Source organism: Hetaerina americana, unplaced genomic scaffold (assembly GCF_022747635.1).
Source record: "Hetaerina americana unplaced genomic scaffold, ioHetAmer1.1.p SCAF_20, whole genome shotgun sequence".
In the NCBI taxonomy this organism is placed as follows: domain Eukaryota; kingdom Metazoa; phylum Arthropoda; class Insecta; order Odonata; family Calopterygidae; genus Hetaerina; species Hetaerina americana.
In genome coordinates, this window is record NW_027286764.1 from 10,218,984 (window position 1) to 10,241,197 (window position 22,214).

The 22,214-nt window shown below is 39.0% G+C and overlaps 1 protein-coding gene across 3 annotated transcripts; it reads right to left on the reverse strand.

The window, feature by feature from the left end:
* Positions 1–2,116: 2,116 nt before the first annotated feature.
* On the reverse strand, positions 2,117–21,806 carry Spt7. 3 transcript variants are annotated; one of them, XM_071586060.1, is made up of 9 exons: positions 21,728–21,806; positions 21,337–21,612; positions 21,139–21,256; positions 20,936–21,057; positions 20,739–20,848; positions 17,998–18,134; positions 16,440–16,618; positions 8,741–8,887; positions 2,117–3,207 (listed from the first exon to the last, which is right to left on the reverse strand). In XM_071586060.1, exons 2-9 carry the CDS (start codon positions 21,498–21,500, stop codon positions 3,009–3,011), a joined length of 1,176 nt encoding a protein of 391 aa, XP_071442161.1. In that variant the 5' UTR covers positions 21,501–21,612; positions 21,728–21,806; the 3' UTR covers positions 2,117–3,008. The 3 variants fall into 3 exon arrangements, with proteins under 3 accessions (XP_071442161.1, XP_071442162.1, XP_071442158.1); XM_071586061.1 differs by having other exon boundaries at positions 17,998–18,119; positions 21,337–21,791; XM_071586057.1 differs by having other exon boundaries at positions 21,337–21,791.
* Between the last annotated feature and the right edge of the window lie 408 nt (positions 21,807–22,214).

Below are 22,214 nucleotides of genomic sequence, written 5' to 3' on the forward strand. Positions count from 1 at the left end.
AGTAAAACTGGGGATAATCACATCCCCAATGCACATCAGTTCCAGACAGCTTTGAAAACTGCCTGAATTAATCATTTACTTTCCAAACAAACCCCAGGTGATACCATGGATGATGGCTGTGATTGTTTGACTGACTTGCCATCTCTTTTTCTGTACAGTTCAGGAGAACCAGCTGACGACAAAGGAAAGCAGTTAATTTTGTAACAAAAAAGCAGGTTTAGTTGAATATGTTGGTGTTCATGTTGTGCAGACATTTCTCAAGGTTCATCCTTGTGACCAATGCAGAGCCACCCTTGCAACAGAACCTAATTTATTACAGGATACCTTTTTTATACTTTCTTTCAGAAGATGACCAACAAAACACAACCTCTCCCTCTGAATAACTTCTTTCTGCTATATTTTCTATAGCTAGATTTTCTTTAGGTATTCACTATATATTTATAATTCTTCACATTATCTTCATGTATTTAATTTCACATATGCTAATGACCGGATGTGAATAATACTGGCCGGTATTTTTTGCAGTTGATATATTTCCTATCTTGTGCTGTCTTTCCCATTATTCAGGCAGTGCACAGTGTACAGGCACTACTTGATGGTTTCTCATATGTCTCCTGGGGAACTCTTTTCCACATGGGTTTTCCCTGTGAAATAAGAGAAATGCTCCCATGCTATTCCACCTCTTAGGTGGAATATTCAGTCATAATATTTGTTTTTTTTTAACTATTTTGTGATGCCATCATCTTAAATTACTTTCATGGTGATTTCATGTGTATGTCTCATAAGGGCACACACATTACCTTGCAAAATGCCACAATTCTAATATAATTCTTTTTCTTCATTGCAGAGCCAGGCACAAGAAAATGAGGAAGCATCTTTGGAAGATTTCAGTGCAGCCTTGACATTCCTTTTGTAAAGATTTTTGTTAATATGGGCATTTGAATGCGAGGTACATTTTTAATTCATAGTTTATGGTTTTTAAATTGAACTTGTGAGAGTTTCTCCATTCAATAAATATAAACTAACCAATGCAGATGTTTTTGAAATTAAGAATACAAAGTAACTTTCCACTGTTCTTTTGGTGCAGATGTTTTTATTTCCTGCAAACTTTACCCAAGTCATTTCCTCATGTTGGGGCTTTGTTTTGGTATGAACATTTATTAACTAATTGAAAAAATTAATAATATATGGTAGACTCTCACACCCATAAAACACAATGAATATATATATATGTACAAGACAGAATATGAGCCAAGGGGCAATGATGTGATGCCGGTACCATCTATCAACCAAGAATGTAACTGTGTCGTAGTTTCATTGTAAAACAACTCTCTCTTCAAGTGGGGGTCATAAAGAAAACAGAGTTAAAGGTCCTAACGTGGGAGGGGTTAACACTTGTTTGAAATAAAAGTACTCAGCGTTGTCCAAGGTAGAGATCTCTATTGACAAGAGATGCCTACCACAAGGGATGCCTTAAGTATTTTATAGGTTTATAGGTTTTATAGGTTTATAACTTAATATTTGTATAAGTTTGTGATCCCTCTGGCCTCAATGTAATCACACTAATTCAAATAAAACAGCCCCACATAAAAATATTTCAATTTTTTTAAATAAATGATTAAAATGTATAGAACGCAAATCAGTCAATTTCAGAGTTTTGAAATTTTTTCCTATTTCCATTAAAACGTTCAACCCCCCACTTATGTTTTCCAAGATTATTCGGGTCTCCCACCAGGTCCACGTTCGTAGGTTTGCCGACGTTTCGATGGCCGAGTCGTCCATCGAAACGTCGGCAAACCTACGAACGTGGACCCGGTGGGAGACCCGAATAATCTTGGAAAACATTATTCGCCGGGAAAGTACCAGATCATTCCCCCCACTTATGCTTCCGGATGAAATTTTAAATTGCAAAAATGAGATTCTAATCATTTCCAGAGCTATGAAAAGTTGCCTTAATTCCATTAAAAACACCTAATAACCCTTTAAATGCTTTGGACAAAAATTTAAGCGAATAAAATGGAATATAGTAATTTTTACTACTTGTAAATGTGATTAAAATTCCATTAAAATGCCCGCAAACCCCCTTCTAATGCTTCCGGATAAATAAATAATATAATTCTACTTATATCATTTATTTCCTTACCTATATATACCTGTAATATATAAAAGAAAATAAACAATAAATATACATACACACATGTGAATTTGGATATGGCATAGTATTATGCAATACACACTCATAAGAAAAGATCTATATTAAGTTTCCCCAGTTTGCGTTAACTGACCATGATATAGTTCCACTTATTAAGTGAAACGATGAGTAGTTGCATCTTCCTGAAAGAAGGCGAAACAGTTCGTCACATTATTTTGACATTGAGATAGTTCTCATTCATGCTGGGCAATGAACATAGGATTTTTATGTTTTACTTTAATATATTAAAGGTCTCATAAACAGAAATTTCAGGAGAGAGGAATTAGAGGGATGTGATTTAATCAACAGATACTGCATAATTAGGTTCCAGTTTTTTAAGTAAATAAAAATTCACTCCTGAGAGGTCAAACTGATGATATTGATGACGTTGAGAATTGATCCAGTGTGTGTCAAAGGGTTTAAGGAATGACCAAAGGCTAACCGTGATAGCCTCACTGCATTGAGGCTCAATCTATGGAACTTCTACATTTTATACACTAAACTTTAGTGTCTGATAACTTTTCATCCTTTTCTCATGAAACCAATTATTTGGTTCTCTTGGCTACCACGCATACATTCCCTTACAAAGCCCTGCACCTCAAGTCTAGCACCCCAACAGCTGTTCCAAGATGCTATCTTTCACAAAATCACAACCAACAATGTTGTCCCTACAACAAGTTGCATGTTACATATTGCCAATCTATTGAAACTTCCCACCACGTAAAAAAGATGCCCGAGCCCATGAGTACATGGTTCTTCCTGGACGGCATTACGTGTGTGCTCGTCCCCATAGCCATTGTCTGCCACACCCCTCACGTCACGTGTTGTTTTTCCTCTTTCTCTTCCTAGGCTTGTTCTGCCCAGCGGATGGGGCAAAGTCGGCCGCTGCAATGCCCAACTCTTGCCCCCCGTGCTCTGGTGAATCACTGACATTGATCAGCTCTTCATCTTCATTGTCCTGTTCCGAGCTTCCAGCCACCTTCTCCCCTTCACCAACTGCAACAGCTTGCTGGAGCCTGCAAGTATTGAGGGGAATGTGAATATAAAAGATTGATATAGAAAATTATATTGATGATAACTTCATGGGATCTTAAGATATAAGATTGTCATACAGTATTGAATTTAAACTTAAATTTGTGAATTACATTTCAGAGCACAGAAAAAATGCAGCTGAAAGACATTTTGGCCCAGTAATGATGAATTACCATGATTCCACAATGAATAAACATTCTATACATGTGCGTGTGTGTTAACATTAGAATACTTAGATCCTATTCAGCCTGATCGAAGTATTTTTTGTTAATTCTAACCTGAGAAATCAGGATGTCTTTTTATGGGCCAAGAAATACAGTTTATATCTATATCACTCCAGTTGTTTAAGAAACGAGTGCTATTTTTAGCAGCATTCTTCCTACATTCATTAATACACACAATATTTTGTTGTTTAATACATAGATGGCCTTGTATAATTGCCACTGATATCAAAAGAAATCCAAAATAATATTCTTTTAACAAGGAGGACAGCTGGTATCTCAACTGCATTCAGTGAAAATTGGGAAAGTTTAGTCGGTGTCTCGAACAGAGAAAATGATCTTTTCTGAGATTAAATACATCTCAAGTAAAAGCTACTACCAATAGTCATTTCTAAGTACATTTCCCATCCTCACTCATGTAACACTTACATAGAAGAAAGTAATTTAATGGCATATTAGAATACACGGTATACTAGAGCTAGTACTAGATACTATGTGACTAGTGCGGAGGGAGGTCAAATACTCTCCCCCCCTTATAATCCATCTGAGCTATTTGGAATGAATGCAAGGAAAAAAATGAACAGTGCATAAAAGCATTTGCATTACTTATGGGTTTAAGATTAGGAATTAACCAAATTTTAATTATGAATACACATCTATTTTGTCATCAAATAAGGATATTTAATTTTTCTGTGGATTTATGAATCCTGATTTCTGTTGAATTAATTAAATGTTAAACCTATTATATTATTACAAGGGTTGCTATTTGTATTTCCTAGCCTATTAATGAAAAGACAGTTATTTATTGTTTAAAATAGCTATAATCTTTTCTGAAGTATTCTCCATGATAATACATACACTTTTGCATGCGCTCGAACCAATTTTCGTAACATTTTTCCCACTCCAATTGAGTTCCCTCCAAAACAAGGTTTTAGAATGCATCAACGGCTTCTTCAGGCACCAAAAAACGTTGGCCATGCAATTTTTTCTTGATAAACGGGAGTAAAAAGAAGTCATTTGGTGCTAAATCAGGGCTGTACAGAGGATGATCCATCAAGGCTCATCTTGGAAGACCCATACAGTGGATTGCTGTTTTGTTTCACGCTCATACGCATAGATTCAAGATTTGTCACCTGTGTAGATGTTATACACAGCTTTGGATGCACCGCGATTGTATTTCTTGAGTATTTCTTTAAACCAATTGACACGAGCATCTTTTTGAGCTTTTGTCAAATTATGCGGGCTCCAACACGAACGAATTTTTTCCACAGCTGAATGTTCTCGCAATATCTGATTGATGCTCCTCATACTGATCCCCAAGGATGCCTCAATCTCACGATAAGTCACATGACAATCTTACTTCACTAGTTCTCTCACAGCATCAATGTTTTCTGACACAACGACTGATTTTCTACGACCTTCACGGCTATCGTCGCTGAGCGAATGCTGGCCATGATCGAATTCGTTATACCAGCATTTCACATTGGCAAAGGATGGGGATTCATCACCAAAAGTTGAAGCAAGTTGTTTGATGCACTCTTGTCTTGATAATCCATGTCTTAAGTTACAAAAATTCATCCCAAGAAAGGATTCGCCAGTTAACTCCATTTTTTCGCTGAGACAAAATTTTCTAGTCACTGTTAACAACAAAAGTAATGATCAAAGGACATAATGTTCTGAAGAAAGTTAGCATTTAAAAGGTCAAACTTTCAGACGAAAACATCAGATGGCACCTAAAGAACTTACTGTTGTCATGGCACAAAATATAAAAAGAAACCCTCAAATAAGGTAATCTAATGGTAAATCTAAGGAAGGTTTTGGATGGACACAACTACCAAATAAATATTTTGTGACTCCAAACAAAACACAATCCAGCAACCTTCTCTACATTCCAGCCCCTCTTCATCTCTGTGTACTTCCTTCCTCCCTTCATCCCGTACAACATCCTTATCCTGTTCCTGCCCTTCACACGTTTGCCTTACATTCTACCCTTTATTACAGTCTTCAACATCCCACCACTGATCAATACGCTCTTCATCCATTTTTCCTGCCTCCATAGGATTTCTCCCAACAAATCCTTTTCTTTGCCCACCATACCAAGTACCTCCTCATTTGTTTTCTTCTTGGTCCATTTCCCAGATACCTATTATAACCACAGATATTTTTCAGGCACCTATTATAATTTTCAAAATTAATATCAGGATTTTAAGCCTTTATAGTGTTTATTACATTTAACTTACAGTCATAAAACTCATATAATAATTATAACTTACATTCTACTTACAACGCTACACACAGATGTCACTGGAATTGCTAATTCACGACCAGCCTTCCTAACTGATTTCCGATGGCTACACCTGAAAGACCCTCACTCGTTCCACACATTCTTCGGTCGTCCCAAACTCTTTCCTTTGCAAAGACAGTTGGTGTCTTCAAACCAATGATACCATCTATGGGTGCTATTATCACTTGGGGGCTTACAATCGCACTTGGTACAGAACACATGTTGCAGACCTTGCAAATTGTAAAACACCAGATACTTTCCGTTCACTAGTCCTTATCTTTTACAAATAGCACTTTGTCATGGATGGCAGAGCAAAGAGTGCATGCGCACGTGTACCAACAAAACAGTTTGAATTGCTCTTTCAGATTATGTATAATTTATGATTATAAGTTGAATGTAATAAACATCACAAAGTTTAAAAAAAACCCTGATATTTAGTTTAAAACACCCTGTATGTTAGAATTCATGATCTTTTTAAACCAATGCATATTAATATTTTAAATAATTGAAGATGAAATTGTCTTTTTGTTGCTTCTTCATTTACACATCTGTTGAATGCAGAGCCCTGCAATTGTGATCTAAGGTAAACCCCAGAGGCTGCTACTAAAGTGGTTCCACTCCATTTTACTATGAAATGGGAATTTTCTCAAGATTTGACTGTTTTAATCCCTTGGAACCAGTCACTACACATCCTGGTAGTGGTGCCCTACCATTACCCTCCATTTCCTGCCTTTGAGACTCTCAACTTTTTGCCGATTATAGTTTCACATTTTTGAGCTTATTAACAAGTTTCTTATTTTTATATTCAATTTATATTGAATTTTCTAAAAACCTTAATCACTTTGGACCTCTCGGCATTAAAAAGACTGAAATGTTTTAGAAAAATAAAACACAGACTAACTGGTTAATTTAGCAATATTCAAAGATGGTAGCATATTAGCTGTATAATAATAGCAATATAATATATTTTATTTTAGCAAATATTTAGGTACAACCCAACCAGTATTACGATTTTTGCACTGTCATGAATACAATGATAATTTTGTTGTACAAACTCTTAAATGTTGAGTTTCAGATATATACCAAAGATTTTCCCCCAAATGTGTACTTTTGATGAAATTTTCCAGCAACGTTAGCCATTGTCAAACATTATTGGCAATGGGAAAACACCACATTTATTTATTTATTTATTTATTCAGTATCAGTCCGAAAACAGCACATTTTGGCCTTTACATCGAACTATTAACAACGATAATAATGGTCACATTTACAAACACCAAAGCCCTAGGCGGAGGGAAACTCACCCAGGCGGGAATCGAACCCGCGACCCTTGGAATGGCAGACGAGGACGTCACCCCGCCGCCACCGGGGTCGGCGGCGGAATATGCCGCCTTGCCTTGCATTAACATAGAGTAGAATGCTGCGTAAATTCCTCTCGGGTCCTCCACCGGGTTATATCGTCCATATTGGCCAATTGACGTTTCGATGTCCAACTCGGTCATCGTCTTCAGGGCTTCTGAATGCCGTTTGCCTCTTTTTTTCTCCGTATATATATGGTTTTCCCCCCAATCAGGTGTCATTTGATTGGTCCGTATCAGGGCGCCTTCCCATTGGCCCCCCGTCGTTCCTGGTTTCACCCATTACTCTAAGGATCGGTTTCCACGTATTGCTCAGGAAAACTCCCGAGTCCCTGTTGAAATTATGTTTTTTGAGGCGGATGTCGATGGCCTCCTTAGTGAGCCGGTCCCGGTGTCCGTTGGATCGGCATAAGATTTTGGTCCCCTCCCACCTTATTTTATGGTGCTTAGTAAAGCAATGTTCCGCCACTGCTGATTTCTCCAGTTGCCCCAGTCTGAGATGTCTCTGATGTTCTTTCAGCCTTTTTTCGATCGTGCGGCTCTTCTCACCCACGTAGACTTCACCGCACTCACAGGGGACCTGGTACACTCCTGGGGTCTTCAGCCCAATGGGGTCCTTAGCTTTGACTAGCTGTGCTCTTAACTTAATTCGTGGTTTGTAGATGTCAAACCAATGTCAAATCTCCTTAATATTCGGGAGATTTTTCCGGAGATTGTCGAGACGTATGGCAGAAGGGCCTTGGTGGTGGGTTTGTCTTCGGGTGCTTGGTTAACACGATTCTCCAAGGACCTTTTAAGGGCCACAGGTATTTCACGGTCATTGTAGCCATTCTGCAGGAAAGTCTTCTTTGGATGCCTTATTTCCCCCGGAAAACTTTCCTCGTCGGAAATCCCTTTTGCCCGATGAATAAGGGAAGACAACACGACACTCCGTTGCGAAGGATGATGGTGGCTGTTGCCGTTCAAATACAGGTCGGTGTGGGTGGGTTTGCGGTAGACGCTGTGGCCCAGACTCCCATCTTCCTTCCTCCGGATCAGTGTGTCAAGGAAAGGGAGCTTGCCATTGCTCTCCTTTTCCATGGTGAACCGGATGTTCGGGTGTTGGTTGTTCATGTGGTCGAAGAAGGCTTCCAGAGTGTCCATTCCGTGGGGCCAGATTATGAATGTGTCGTCCACGTAATGGTAAAAACACTTCGGCTGATGAGGGGCTGATTCTAGTGCCAGCTCTTCAAAATCTTCCATGAAAAAGTTGGCGATAGCCGGCGACAGTGGGGTTCCCATGGCCACCCCATCCGCTTGCTCACAGAACTTCCCGTCAAACTGGAAGTATGTCGATGTCAGGACGTGGTGAAACAATTTCACCGTGTTACTGACAAACTTTCTCTCCAGCAGGTTCAAAGTTTCAGTGAGCGGGACTCGAGTAAACAAGGACACTACGTCTAAACTGACCATGATGTCGGCAGTCTGCAGTTTGAATCAAAGCACTGCCACGCAGGGATGCAACAATGGGTCACAAACGAGTTCCACCATTAACGCCAGCAGTGAAAGTGCACATATTCTTGAAATGACTAAAAACAACAATGGTTTTTTTCCACAATGGATTCCGAATCTCCACAATCAAACACTTTCAACACAAACTAGCAAATCAACTCACTGTGCCTGTGACTCCTGCTCCAAGCTCTGCAGCATCTGGAATCCTGTTTCAAGTGATGGCTGGAGCATCCCCACATCCCCCTCTCCCTCGCCATATGCCGGGAAGTGGATTTCAGGGACATTGTCCTCATCTTCATCAATCTTTGCCCTGTTGAAAAAGGAAAGAAGCACAAGACAGTGCAAACAAATTTGGCTGGCGAGGTATGTCCAGCAATAGCCATCAGCAATTCAGTCTAATGCAGGTGTTTTTTGACTTTGTGTTTTCTATTATTAGCCTCTGCCCACACTAAGACAGGAAACATCTGCAATGTCTGATTGCCAGAATGTTAGAAATATCTAAGATTTTATGACAGACTTGGAATATTTGCAACTCATCAGTTTATGAAAAGTAATTGGAAGTGCATTTCAGTCACATTATGTGATTAGCTACGCAACTGACAAATCGCAAGTCTTCCTTTAACCAAGATTTTTAATTAGCTTCGGTCTCCATCTGTCTAGTGTCTGTCTAATCATGAGTTTCCCACAGGGTTGTTTTTGAAAAAAATATTATTTCCTTTTGAACATGGAAAATGAACATGAAAATTGAAATTTTATTGATGTTTAATGCCTTAAATATATAATTGGGTCGCAGTAGCCCAGGGGGTAGAGCGTTGGACTACTGACCAGGGGGGGGGTCCCGGGTTTGATTCCCGGGCGAGGCACTCTGGGCACCTGCAGCTCCACCCAAGCTATGTGATTTTTTGGGTACCAGATCTTCCTGGGAAACCATAACCGGCACAGGGAAAGGAACTGGTCCCCCTACCCTGATGTGTGAATTTCACACACCTTCGGGCTTAGTACTGGGTGAACTCTACCATCACCTACCAAACTGACCTTCTGGTTGATTACTGTATTTATCGTATTTTTAAAATGTATATTTAGGAAAAATCAACACGAAACACTACACCTGAATGTCCCATTCAAAGACCACTATTGTGCATTACTTGACCTCTTAAGAGAATAAGACAACATTCAAAACCAACGTATTCATTCAGACATACACCACATATATTAATGCGAGAACCTTCCTCAACCCACATGCATGTAAATGCATATTTATAGAAACCAACATACACATGTACACAAAAATTTAGCAAATATCTATCCAATGACATGGGAATTAGAATTGAAAAGCAAGAAGGGAAAACTATCCTATCACGTGGACATGCAACCAATAGTCTCCGCCCCCAGAGACACGCGTGTAGAGTGTGACCCACTGCAGCAAGCAGGCAGCAGAGGCATGGAATATAATACGTCCTATTTTCCTCAATTTCATTCAAATGACCATTCGTTTCCTCCCTCTTCATCATATTCTAAATGTCCTTCACCCAAAGAACTGTCTTCAACATTCCATCAAATTGCCCTTCATCCACCATTTCTGCCTCCTTTCTCTTCCTCCCAACAACCCTCGCTCCTCCCACGCTATGCTTTGTACTCATTCATTTTATTTTCTTCTCCATTGTCTTTACTTTTTCCATCCTTCTCCTTACTCACATTTCAAAAGCTTCCATTCTACACCTATCATCTTACTTGAATGACAAAGTTTCCGCTCCGTGCAACACCAAACTCCATATCAAAGTTTTAATGAGTCTTTTATGAACATCCTTACTCGACGTCCCTGTCATCAACTCCACCCTTCTTTCTCATTACTTCAACACAACTCTTCTTTTGATCTCTCCATTACCATCTTGATCCAAAATACTTTCAAGAGAGGTAAAAGGGGATCAGAATAGTGCACTGGCTAACGTACAGGCTTCCGACTGAGAGGGCCCAAGTTCAAATCCTGGAGACAACAAATACCATAGCCGGTATATTTTCGGGACCTGGGGATTTGTTGGGTTTAATCTCTTTGAGCAATTTAACATTTCCTTTTTCATCTGCTGTTATATTTGCCATAGATCTAGTAAGTATTGTTCTGGGATATACGGGGAGGCATCATCGTTTGTGAAAATGCTTTGGAAGATTATATTAGATTGTTAGCTTTTCCCTTTGCCAGGGTGAATTATATTGTTAGAATCCCTTACACAAGTCAAGGTTTGTTCACCCCTTTCTACTTCCCTTACATATGACCAGAAAGCTTTAGGGCCAGTATCCCAATACTCAAATTCCTTTCTTTACTCTGGAGTATGAGGGTGGTCCCAGAAGTACCCAGCCTGACCTAGAGATGGTGGTAGTTGTTTGACAAATATCACAGTATTAGAAAGTATGCAATCTATAAAACATATGTTTCATGTTTGAAGACCCCACGTTGTTTAGTATTTGTTTGCCATCAATAGTTAACGTTGTCAGTCAATTTGTGAAAATGGAGAAAATTGGTCATCGCTATGTGTTACAATACTTTCATTTGAAAGGCCTCAGCCCAATCAATATAAAAACTGAACTGAATTCTACTCTGGGTGATTCCGCTCCTTCATTTACAGCAATAAAATATTGGGTAGCAGAGTTTAAATGAGGACGTACAAGCTGTCAAGATGAGCATTGCTTTGGTCGAACAAATGAGATGATGACTCCAGAAACGGTGAAGAAAATTCTCAAAGTGGTACTGGATGATCCTCAACTGAAAGTGCACGAGCTGGCAGACATAGCCGGCATTTCAACAAGTGTAATACATTGCATATTAAATGAAAATTTGGACATGAGAAAGCTATGCGGTGGATGGGTGCCGCGTTGGCTCACACTTGAGCAAAACCCGTGTCATGAAGATGTTTCAATTGAGTATTTAGCAAAGTTTCACAGCACCAAAGCAGAATGTTTGCACCATTTCCTAGCCATGGATGAAACATGGGTCCATTACTTCACACCCGACACAGAAGAACAATCAAAACAGCCGATTCAAAAGGGAGAGCCGGCTTCAAAGAAGGCGTTATTGAAATGGTCAAACCATTTCATCTGCAGGCAAGGTCATGGCGTCGGTTTTTGGGATGTGCGCGGGATAATTTTCATTGACTATCTTGAAAAATGAAAAACAATCAATAACGAGTATTATGCGAACTTATTGCAACATTTGATTGAAGGAATCAAGCAAAAGCGGCCGCATTTGGCTAAGAAGAAAGTTTTGTTTCATCATGACAATGCACCAGCTCACAAATATGTTATTGCAATGGCCAGAATTCATGAATTAAAGTTTGAATTGCTACCTCATGCACCTTATTTGCCAAATTTAGCCCCCATGGATTATTTTCTGTTTGCAAACTTGAGAAAATGGCTCGATGGTCAAAGATTTTCCAACCGTGAAGAAGTGATATTGGCAGTTAATGGCTATTTTGAGGAGCAAGACAGTTCTTATTATAAAAAGGGTATCGAACTTATTGAACATCATTGGGAAAAGTGTGTAGAGCTGAAAGGAGTATGGTTGAAAAATAAAAAAATTTTTTCCAAAATTTTTGTGCTTTATTTGTTGGGTCAGGTACTCCTGGAATGACCCTCATAGCATTCCCTGCTTTTGAAGGGCTTTCCTAACACCTTTATTGTACAACCTGAGGTCACAATTTGTTTTAATGTAATTTATAGGGATGAAGCCTGTGCATATTATGGGCAAATTGCGTTCAAGTTTCTTCCACATTGGCATGACTTAAGCACTTCTTGAACTCGAGCAGAGAAGAGTTTAATTGATTGGCAAGTCTGCTTTATGGTCATTAAAAATTTTCATTTTTGGGTAACAATCTTTTTCATCGTTAAGTCGAAGTTGACATCAACAGATTTATGGTCACTTAAGCCCTCGTTGTTTGCAACCCTCATAATACACTCTGGTGTGTTTGTAAGAAATGGGTCCAATATGTTCTTTCCCCAGGTAGGCTTGCATACTGCTTGATGGAGGGAGTTTCTTTGCACCAATTTTAATAAAGAATTACAAGAGTCCCAGTCCCTGGCCAGAGTTTAAATGCTACTGCTTTCCCAATCAATTCCAGGGAGGATAAAGTCACCAAAAATTATGTTGATGCTGTTATTATTTTTACACACAAAAGAGACATAGATTTATTTTCGTCATAGTCAAGGCACCCACAATATATCTTGGAAGGTACTACCAATGGACATCGAAGGATTGCCACATACATACAGGGTTCGTCCGGAAAATAAGTGTACTGACCACTGATTTTTTTCCCGCCGCTCCAGGCGCGCCCAGCACCGCTCTGACGGGCTGCGATTGGAGGGGGGTATGTTGGCAAGCCACGCTGAAAAAGGCAGTCGGCTCTGAGCTGTGGTGTAGTGAGGAGCTCTGTTAACGCGAACCTCCACGCTCGACCCACGTCACGGAACGCGATGCCGAAGTTTTTGGAGCAGCGTTATTCCATCAAATTTGCGGTAAAGCTTGGGAAATCGTCTACCGAAACTGTCGGTATGATTAACCAGGCTTACGGGGAGTCAGCCACGTCCAGAAACATGATCTTTCGGTGGCACAAGATGTTCGTGGAGGGCAGAGAAGAGGTCGACGACGAGTCTTCGAGAGGTTCCCGATGATGCCTTCGCGGGAGCGTTCCAGGAATGGGAATGCCGCTGGAACAAGTGTATCGACTCACAAGGGTCCTATTTTGAGGAATATTAGCTTAAGATATGTAAAAGTGTAATAAATTTTTTTCCTGAGCTCAGCACACTTATTTTCCGGACGAACCCTGTACACGAGGTCCATACAAAAAGTTCTGAACCCCAAGACTAAAATAATATAGAAATGCTGGTTACCTTTACTTGGCAGTCACATCCTTTTGCATTAACCTCCTGATGTTTTCTTTACCTAATCTCGTCATTCACTGTCAGTTATTTAATTGCATGTTTAAGTTGTACCATACAATACAGTGACTTAGACTGGTTTTTAAAAATACTTTTCTTCTATATTTTGAAGTCACCACATTGCACTGTGTCCTTTATAATTTCTGAGTTTGTTAATTGTGGGCAGCAATTTAACAGCAATGTTGGATCACATGTGGGGAAAACTGTATTGATATTCATGAGATGATGATATAATTCTATGGTGATCTGTGCCTCAGCCATATATACACATTGTTTTCAATGGCAGTGAATTCTGATGTTGACCCACACTCTGGACGGCTCTCAGTGACCTCTGATGGACCTAGTGTTGCACAAATCATGTGCTTAGGTCAGTCAAGGCATAGTCAGAAAGAGACAGATGCAGGGCAGGAGGCAAAGTGATTACATGCAACCCAAGAAACACACTAAAACTGTATATTTACTCTCGACTGAAGTGAAATGAATTTTAGCGTAGTGATAATGGTTTCCTATACAGTGACCTCTCGACATTAACCGCATGCTAATGGATGCAAGATGAAGCTTGGATAATTTAAATAAATGAATAAAAAAAGGGTTGCTGATGCAGGTTAATAATAATCATATGATATAACCAGAAACAAAGTAATCAACCCTAAGGTCGGTTTGGTAGATGAAGATAGAGTTCACCCACTACTAAGCCCAACGGCATGTGAAATGCCCACATACTCAGGGTGTTAAGGGGGGCCAGTTCCTTTCCCTGGACCGGTTATGGTTTGCCAGGAAGATCTGGTACCCCAAAAATCACATAGCTTGGGTGAAGCTGCGGGTGCCCAGAGAGGCTTGTCTAAGAATCGAACCCGGGCACCCCTGGTTAGTAGTCCAATGCTCTACCCCTGGACTACTGCGACTCACCATGGTATATTATATTGATTAAAATAATGCAGATAGTTAATGGCTCATTTGTTGCAAGTTAAAATAATGAATTTACTCTTGCCATCGCAGAGAATCCCAGGACTAATAATGAATGCAAGGGATACAATACTGGAATTAAGTATAGGGACAGTACAAAAATTTTAAAATTAAAACATTGAATACTGTTAACTCCTGATTTTGTAAACCTTAAAACGTTTTAAGAAAGCCGAGGTATTTCAAACTTGTTTTTCTCATAAAGTCCATCAAAGTTTCAAAGCACTTAATTATCTTTAAGATTTTATCTTTATTAAATTTTGAGGTGCTTGGAAGAGAGAGAAGAGCATGGTTAATCTGCAAAATGGATAACTGAGAAGTTACCACATTCACATCTCTTCCTGAACAGAGACAGGATCAAGTTTTATGCACACAAAACATGTTTAGAAGTCAATCATATATAAGACTATTTTCACATTTTTAAATGATAAGATTATTATTGTCGGTTATCCAGGTAGAAAGGAGAGCATTAGATATTATCATTTCTAGCCAATGTACAAATGCATTGCAATCCAAACCCTTTAGTGAAGGCACCAGAGTGGCACTATATGGTCAGTTTGCATAAAAGAAAATTCATTCACTGTACATTTTTGAGGGTGCCAGGATATTCAGGATAGGAATATATGAAGTGACCATGGCTGGAATGAGTAGCTGCTGAGTGATTGAGAATCAGATGACAAGTGAGGGCAAGGGAGGGTGGAGAGGCTGTTAGAAAAGTGTTGGGAGAGGATGGAGGAGTCTGAAGACTTGAGACAACCCCTTGTGGTTTGGGGAGAGAATTTGGTTATTGATCGTCAGGCTCTTAATTTCCCCCCCCCCCCGCTAAAATCTTCAAGATCTGCTAAAAAAATACAAATAATGACACATTGTAGCCATCTTTGACACTCTCACTGTGCAAGTTCACTCCCCCCTTTGAAGTTACACCAAAAGCCTGCTGTTATCAGCAATATACATGGGGTTGGACTCAAGAGACTGCAGGCAACTGCCTCCTCTCGCACCCTCATGCCTGATTCCACTGCTTCCAATAAATATAAGATTTCATTGACCACAGACCACTTGAAATCAACCATCTGTAGATTTAAGAAAAAGACACCTAATGCAATTCCATTCTTTAATGCCGAATGGAATAAATTTCCCCTCATTAACTTTCAATTATTTTCCCTTACATATTTCACTGAGTTCTTTCCAGCACGTGTGTAGATGTAAAAATCCATTTTGTTACTGAGATGTAAATGTTTCCTGCAGTCTCATAGGAAAAAGTGACAGCAAGAAAAAGAGGGAAAAAATTACCATCTTTAATTTGCAATAACAGGATTGGAATTTTGATTGAATTGTGTTTCAAAGAGCACTTTTTCTGCTTTGCTTGAATGAAAGGCAGTAAAACATTTTAGCATACAACTCTTGAGGTCATTGAGTAGGTAAGCGTCAATTGCAGAAACTGCACCTGTGTAAAAAGGGTCTTCTACTGATTATATCCTTGAACGTTTTTAGGAAAAAAGATAAAGCACCTAACAGACATGCTCAGCCAATAGTTATTGTGCATGGAATGGCAATTTGTTATGGTAAAAGGGAACTTAAGCTAGGCAAGCAATTGATCCAAGAAACTATAGGAGATGCCGTGACAGTAACTTTTTGATGGAGTCATCCCCTAATATGCATTACCATGCAACAATTTCTGAGTTTAAAAATCATTTGCCTTGACTGAGATTCAAACCAGGATCCCTCGATGTCCAGCCAAGTGCTTTAGCCAAGAGGACGCCTTGATAGCTTAACTGGCTAAACCACCCAGCCGGACATCAAGGGATCCAGGTTCGAATCCCGGTCAAAGCAAATGATTTTTAAGTAGTGAAATTGTTTCATTGTAAGCAAGCAATGTTTGTATTGCAGCACAGGTGCTCATAAATCAAGCCACTTATAATTTGCCACCCAAATGAGAATAGTTTCAAAGGGGCCCACAAAAGAGATCAGCGCACCTCAAGAGGGATTCTTCATCCTTACAGAGTGAGCGCCTCAGGGTTTGATATTCCTCGTCCAAGAGTTGACACGTGTGCACCATTCTGGCATGGTACATGATAACCCTGGACTGGTAGAAGGAATGCATGGAGCACACACTCCCAATGCCCATCTCGTGGAAGACTCGCTCCATTATGTCCTGTGGCCAAGATTGACAAGAGGAGAGTGAAATGCTGAGAAGGCAACCAGATAATGCGTAGGCAATTTACAAATTGTCTGTATAGTTACAGTTGAAGTTTTTGCCGCAACTAGCAGGGAATAAATTAATTTTCAACTTAAATGTTTAATTAATATAATAATTAATTTTCAATCTTCAATGCACTCAATATTTTTTGTAATTTCAATTTATCAAAGAAAATTGTTTATGATATTTAAACTAATGGTGCAAAGGCAGTGATTGATAAGCATACTGGTGCCTTATAAGTTGAGGCGGTAGAACCAAACTGTAGTCATATCCACTCACTCGCTGCTAGAAAAAATTCAAGGAAAAAAGCAGCAAAAAATTACTTTTTATTACATAAAGTGGATAACAAATAAGGCATCCTGACATCATTAGCTACTCCAAAGTTACAGTTGATTGCCCTCATATGATTCACATAGAAAATAAATTGGTAAGAGCTAGGCCTATACATTGCACCCACAGGTAATTGAATATTATAGATTATTAGAAAGTGATTACCATCTGCACTAGTAGGACAATACTGATATTCATGCCGATAAATACCTGACAACATTTTTTTGAAAAACCCCTGACTAGATACTTAAAAAATGAAAACGCAAAATTAGAAAGAGATCCATAAAGTAACAGTTCTGATAATTGCATTATGAGGTTCATGTTAAAGTAGTTCCTTTTTGAATTCAACTTCAGGTGGAGAAAATCCTACAGAAGTTTTGGCAGTACTCTTGCCTGGGATACTGGATTCTCAGATGTGTGTTTTGATATTTTAAGCCGGAGATGTTTGACCCAAACTGCTGCAAGGGCAAGCTGGAGGGGATTGTTTCAGAAACACTGCCAGATCTCACTAATACCCTGATATATGTTTCTGTCCGATACTTTTTGCATTTGAAAGGAATTAGAATACTCATTTCCAAGCTCATTATCTAATATTTGGAAAGAAGTATTCAAATCTTTGATCAAACTTGATGCTACAAAACATAAAATTTGGAGAAATGTATCTACTTAGGCAATGACTTGACAGATTGCTGCAACCAGTCAGAGGATGAGCTAGATGGCCTTTTATCAACAGCGGCACATTCAAAGCAATCTCCTGGGCTAAGGACACCCACAGGTGCATTGACAAACCTCTGGATAGGAAAATACTTTGACAATACCAATAATTCAGCTTTTGGAACTCAAGAAACTTATAAGTCAACTTTCTCAAATTTTGTACAGTAAATTTCTCAAAAAATTATGATTGAATAGAACAAGAACAAAAAGGAAAAACATAGGAAAGGAAAAGCAGATATAAGAGAAAAATGAGGAATGTGCCAGGAATTAACAAGCAGTCATCCACTTACGGGGAATCCAGATGTTCCCGTCATTGCCTCTCGATCGGCGGCCACTCGCATCAACTTGGTCATTTTCTGCAGGTACTCCGAGCAGATGTCACAGAGGACCTCCAACACCGATGCAGTTGTAGCTGTGGGATGACAGTCTTCAAATATACCATGCAGATTTTTAAAGGCCATCGGTCCCTATATCCCCCAATGAGCCTCAATTTTAGAGAATAACTGTTAACTGCTTAGGTAGTGGAAATTAAAAGGCTAAAAAAATTATAGAATGAAGGGAAAATTTGGAATGAAAAAAGTCCAGTCTTTGCATACAGACTACTCTTTTTATATACATCATCTGCAGTATAAAAATTAATTTAAAGAATTAAAACTATATTAGAATCAGTTGCCTCATTTGGGAGATATAGCTTCTGTTAAGATGGTGCTTTGATTATTTCTATTGATTATAAATACAATATACACTTACGCTTTCTTAAAATGGAACCATTATCAACTCGAGGCACGGTTTGAGTGCAATTAAGGGTGGTAATAACTCTGCTCTATGCAAAAAAGCCAAGAAAGTCAGCAGTTGAGGTTTGATGAATACTTATTTGCACTGGAATATGGGATTGCAAAACTGTGGCAAAAAAGGAACATGGTTAGCTGCAATGTCCTCAGTTGCAGAATAAACAAAACAAAGAGAATGCAACTGAGGGAGAGAAGGGCACAAGTGGTAAAAAGTGAGAGAAAAGTCACCAAAGTGTTCTTGGTAAGCAAGGTAACGTGACTCTGAATGGATCATTGACCCCGGTGCTACCATGCAGGGGTTACCCCAAGCGGATTGTATGCAAAACTGTTCTTACACTGACAGAAAAGTAGAAATTACCGGGGGAAATAATAGCAAACTTTTCAGTGAAGATGTTGGCTGTACAAAGTTGAATGCAACCGTGCACCTGAACTGACTGAAGAGCATCATGCACCATGTCTGGAAGTAAATTTGCTCTCTCCCAGCCAAGTAATTATCGTGGACCTGTCACTGAGATGCAAAATGTATGAGGGTGATCATTTTCTCTGTCATGGCACAGCTCTTGCTACAGCAATAATATGAATAAATGGGTTTCATTCTTTAAATGTAAAATCAGATCAGATACCTGTTTGGGGCATGAATGATAGCACCAAGGAATGGGAAATCTAGGAAAAGTAAAATATGATCTCATTGCATGGAGCCTTGAATGATGGTAACCTTTCAGAAGAATGAGGGCATTATTGATTGTGATGTTTCCATATTTATTAAAAGGTAATGGACGCCTTGCTCTCAGGAAGCCAGAACCATGGGGGGTCACTCTGAACCATTGGAACAAAGCCCAACGGCGAGGCTGTGGAATACATGAATGATTTTTCCCAAGACTATTGTTTATTCTTTGAAAAATAAAACTGAGACCAGAGGGACTTGGTAAATAAGGCACAGGAAAATGGCAGGCAAGAAACTTGTTTTTCCAATTCAGTAATGGAGCTGAGTTTGTGCATAATTATTTGAAGGCTTTTCTTGGGTACCACATATGAGAAAACTGTGAAATATACCGTCCAATCGAATAATGTCCAACTGCACTATGAGTGCACTGCGTGTATTTTCAATTTGGATGCAGTAAGTAGATACAGGAAAGTTAAACAATTGGCCTCCATAGAATTTTTAATCACAAAGCCATACATAATTCTTTTGCCATTTTCAATTAATGGAATGTGTATATTTTAAAGCAAGAAAGCTTCACAAGGAAACATGTGGAAAAGGTATTGAACCATTAATAGGGAGAAAAGTTGGTCAACGGATAGTTCAAGTTAATAAAAATATTTGTTATCGATATCTAATTAGGAAAGGGGAAATTTTGTAGTGCACTGCCAATACTGAACTACTAGAGAGATAATTTCAATTTTAAATTCCACTTCTAGAGTTATAATTCCCTAACTCTTTCATTGAAATTTTCCCAAGAAATGCCTTGGGAATTTAATTGACAAAACTAACAGGACATTGAATAATTGCACTAATAGGGAATTTGGGGTGATTACCCCTATATTCCATGCTTAATCTTTGTGTTTTCATTTCATATTTTTATAATTTGTGTAGACTGCTTCCCGCAGATACAAAATTTCTCCCAAATCTTTGCAATTGGTAAAAGAAACACCTTTTTCAGGTTTTCCATTTCTATGAAGATGGGTCAAGTCTCCAGCCTCAGTTTATCAAGGCTAGTTTTTCACCCAATGGTGTAAACGGTGAGCTGAATTAATATTTTGAGCCACATTAATATTTTTCTATAAGATCTTCATCCAGAGATAATTTGACAACCACACTTTAGGAAGAATGGGGCAAATGCTTTCGGCAATTAAATTATACCTTCTCCACATGCAAATATTGGTTATTTTGAATTTTGGCACCAATTTCAAGACTTCATGCAGGGATCTTGACATTGGACAGCTCACCACATTAGATCCCTCAATCTTGACTGTAAAATAGTCTAACATCCCCAACAATCTAACAGACACACTCAACCTGCCACTTCGTGAGTAAATCTGACTGCTACATCCACTTATTGAGGGGCTTTGCAATTGTTGGGTGGTTTGCGCAATTCTTAAACCACATAAAGAACTATTTTTTGAACATCCAAGACCATACGCCTAATCTTAGTAGATCTTTCAGTTAACACTTTTGTGGAGCAGAGTAAAAAACTTGAATAAATATGCAAGAATTCGCATAACACAATGCTGCTACTTACTTTCGAATCCAATGTGAGCAAGTAAAGTTGCGATGACCTTCCTAAGAACTTGTCTTGCGACTGCTGGACTCAATGTCACAGGTGGGATCCCTACACCTTCCGAGAACTCACTGTAAGACAAAAATAATTCATGTTTTCTGAACGCATTTCAATCATGCTACCACTGCAAAGAAGCAAACTTAACAAAAAGATTTAACCTGTGCTCTTTTTCCAGGTATCTGAAAGGGTAATTAACTGTTAATTTCGATGACTTCTTAGGTCCGTCTGGAAATAAAGGCGGTTCGGGGAGATATTTACTGTCTTCATTTACTCCTTGCCCCTGCAATAGGAATTGAAATATAACTTTAAATTAATATATAATAAGACCAATGATAACTGCAATTAACACTAAATCAATTACCTTCCCATTTTGCAAAGCATAAGCATTACTCAGAAGTTCTTTCATTGCCCTTGAGTGCTGTAAAAGTTTTACCGTGTGAACAACTCTGTCATCCATTTCCACACATTCCTCCGGCACCCTAAAATGTACGACAATTTAGTAATCAGTAGGCACCGATTACCAATTAAATCAATGATAGCAGCAAAACAAATAACTTACTGAACTATTTCCCCAAATTCATCTTCGTCATACGGAAGATATAGTTTTAGCCTGTCTTGAGTGAGCGCTTTGTGATCTACGTACGCGTCAATTTCTTCAAAATCAACCTCCTCCTCCGAGTTGTCGCAAAGGGACTCATATTCACCCCAATGTTTTGATTCCATGACGTACCAATTAACAGAAACACTTTAACACTTATTGAACTAAACGGCCCCGACGTATACAGACCGTTGCACACACAAGTCTATGCTAACAAATGTTACCAGCAGATCAACACTATCGAATAGAGGAAGTATCATTAAGATAATAAACCAAATATTGACTGCTACCACTCAAGCCGGAGAACCAACGATCAGAGAATGGTCAGAAACTTGACATACACGTTACTTACTCGCAGGTAGTTTTCTTCAAATCCTCTCGGTACTGAAATTTTTCATGTTTTCCACCACTCTGTATAATCGTCTTTCTCTTTTTCGTTTAGCCTGTCCAACTGCCGCCAGATGGCCGACCGCGAGTCATACCACTGTATTTGAAAACTGCGCATCTTTAAACCATGGTTTCAACTAGATAGAAAGAAATTGATGAAGTTCCATTCATGCGCATTAAGTTTTAACTGTCTCTAACAATGTGGTCATTTCAGTCAACCTGTTGTGTAAGACTTCATCATTGTCTCCTAGGAATATTTGCCTTTCAATTACTGTGGCTATGAGAGTATTAATGCTTCAACTCAAGTTTTAACATTAATGCCACAGTATTTTTGCCAAGCGAGGATCAGTTGGCCTCAGCGAAGCTTTGTGGATAAAGAAAGTAGGGAAAAGGTTTCCGAAACTAATCGGTGCATTTATAGTAAATATTTCACTTGCCTGAGAAACAGAATG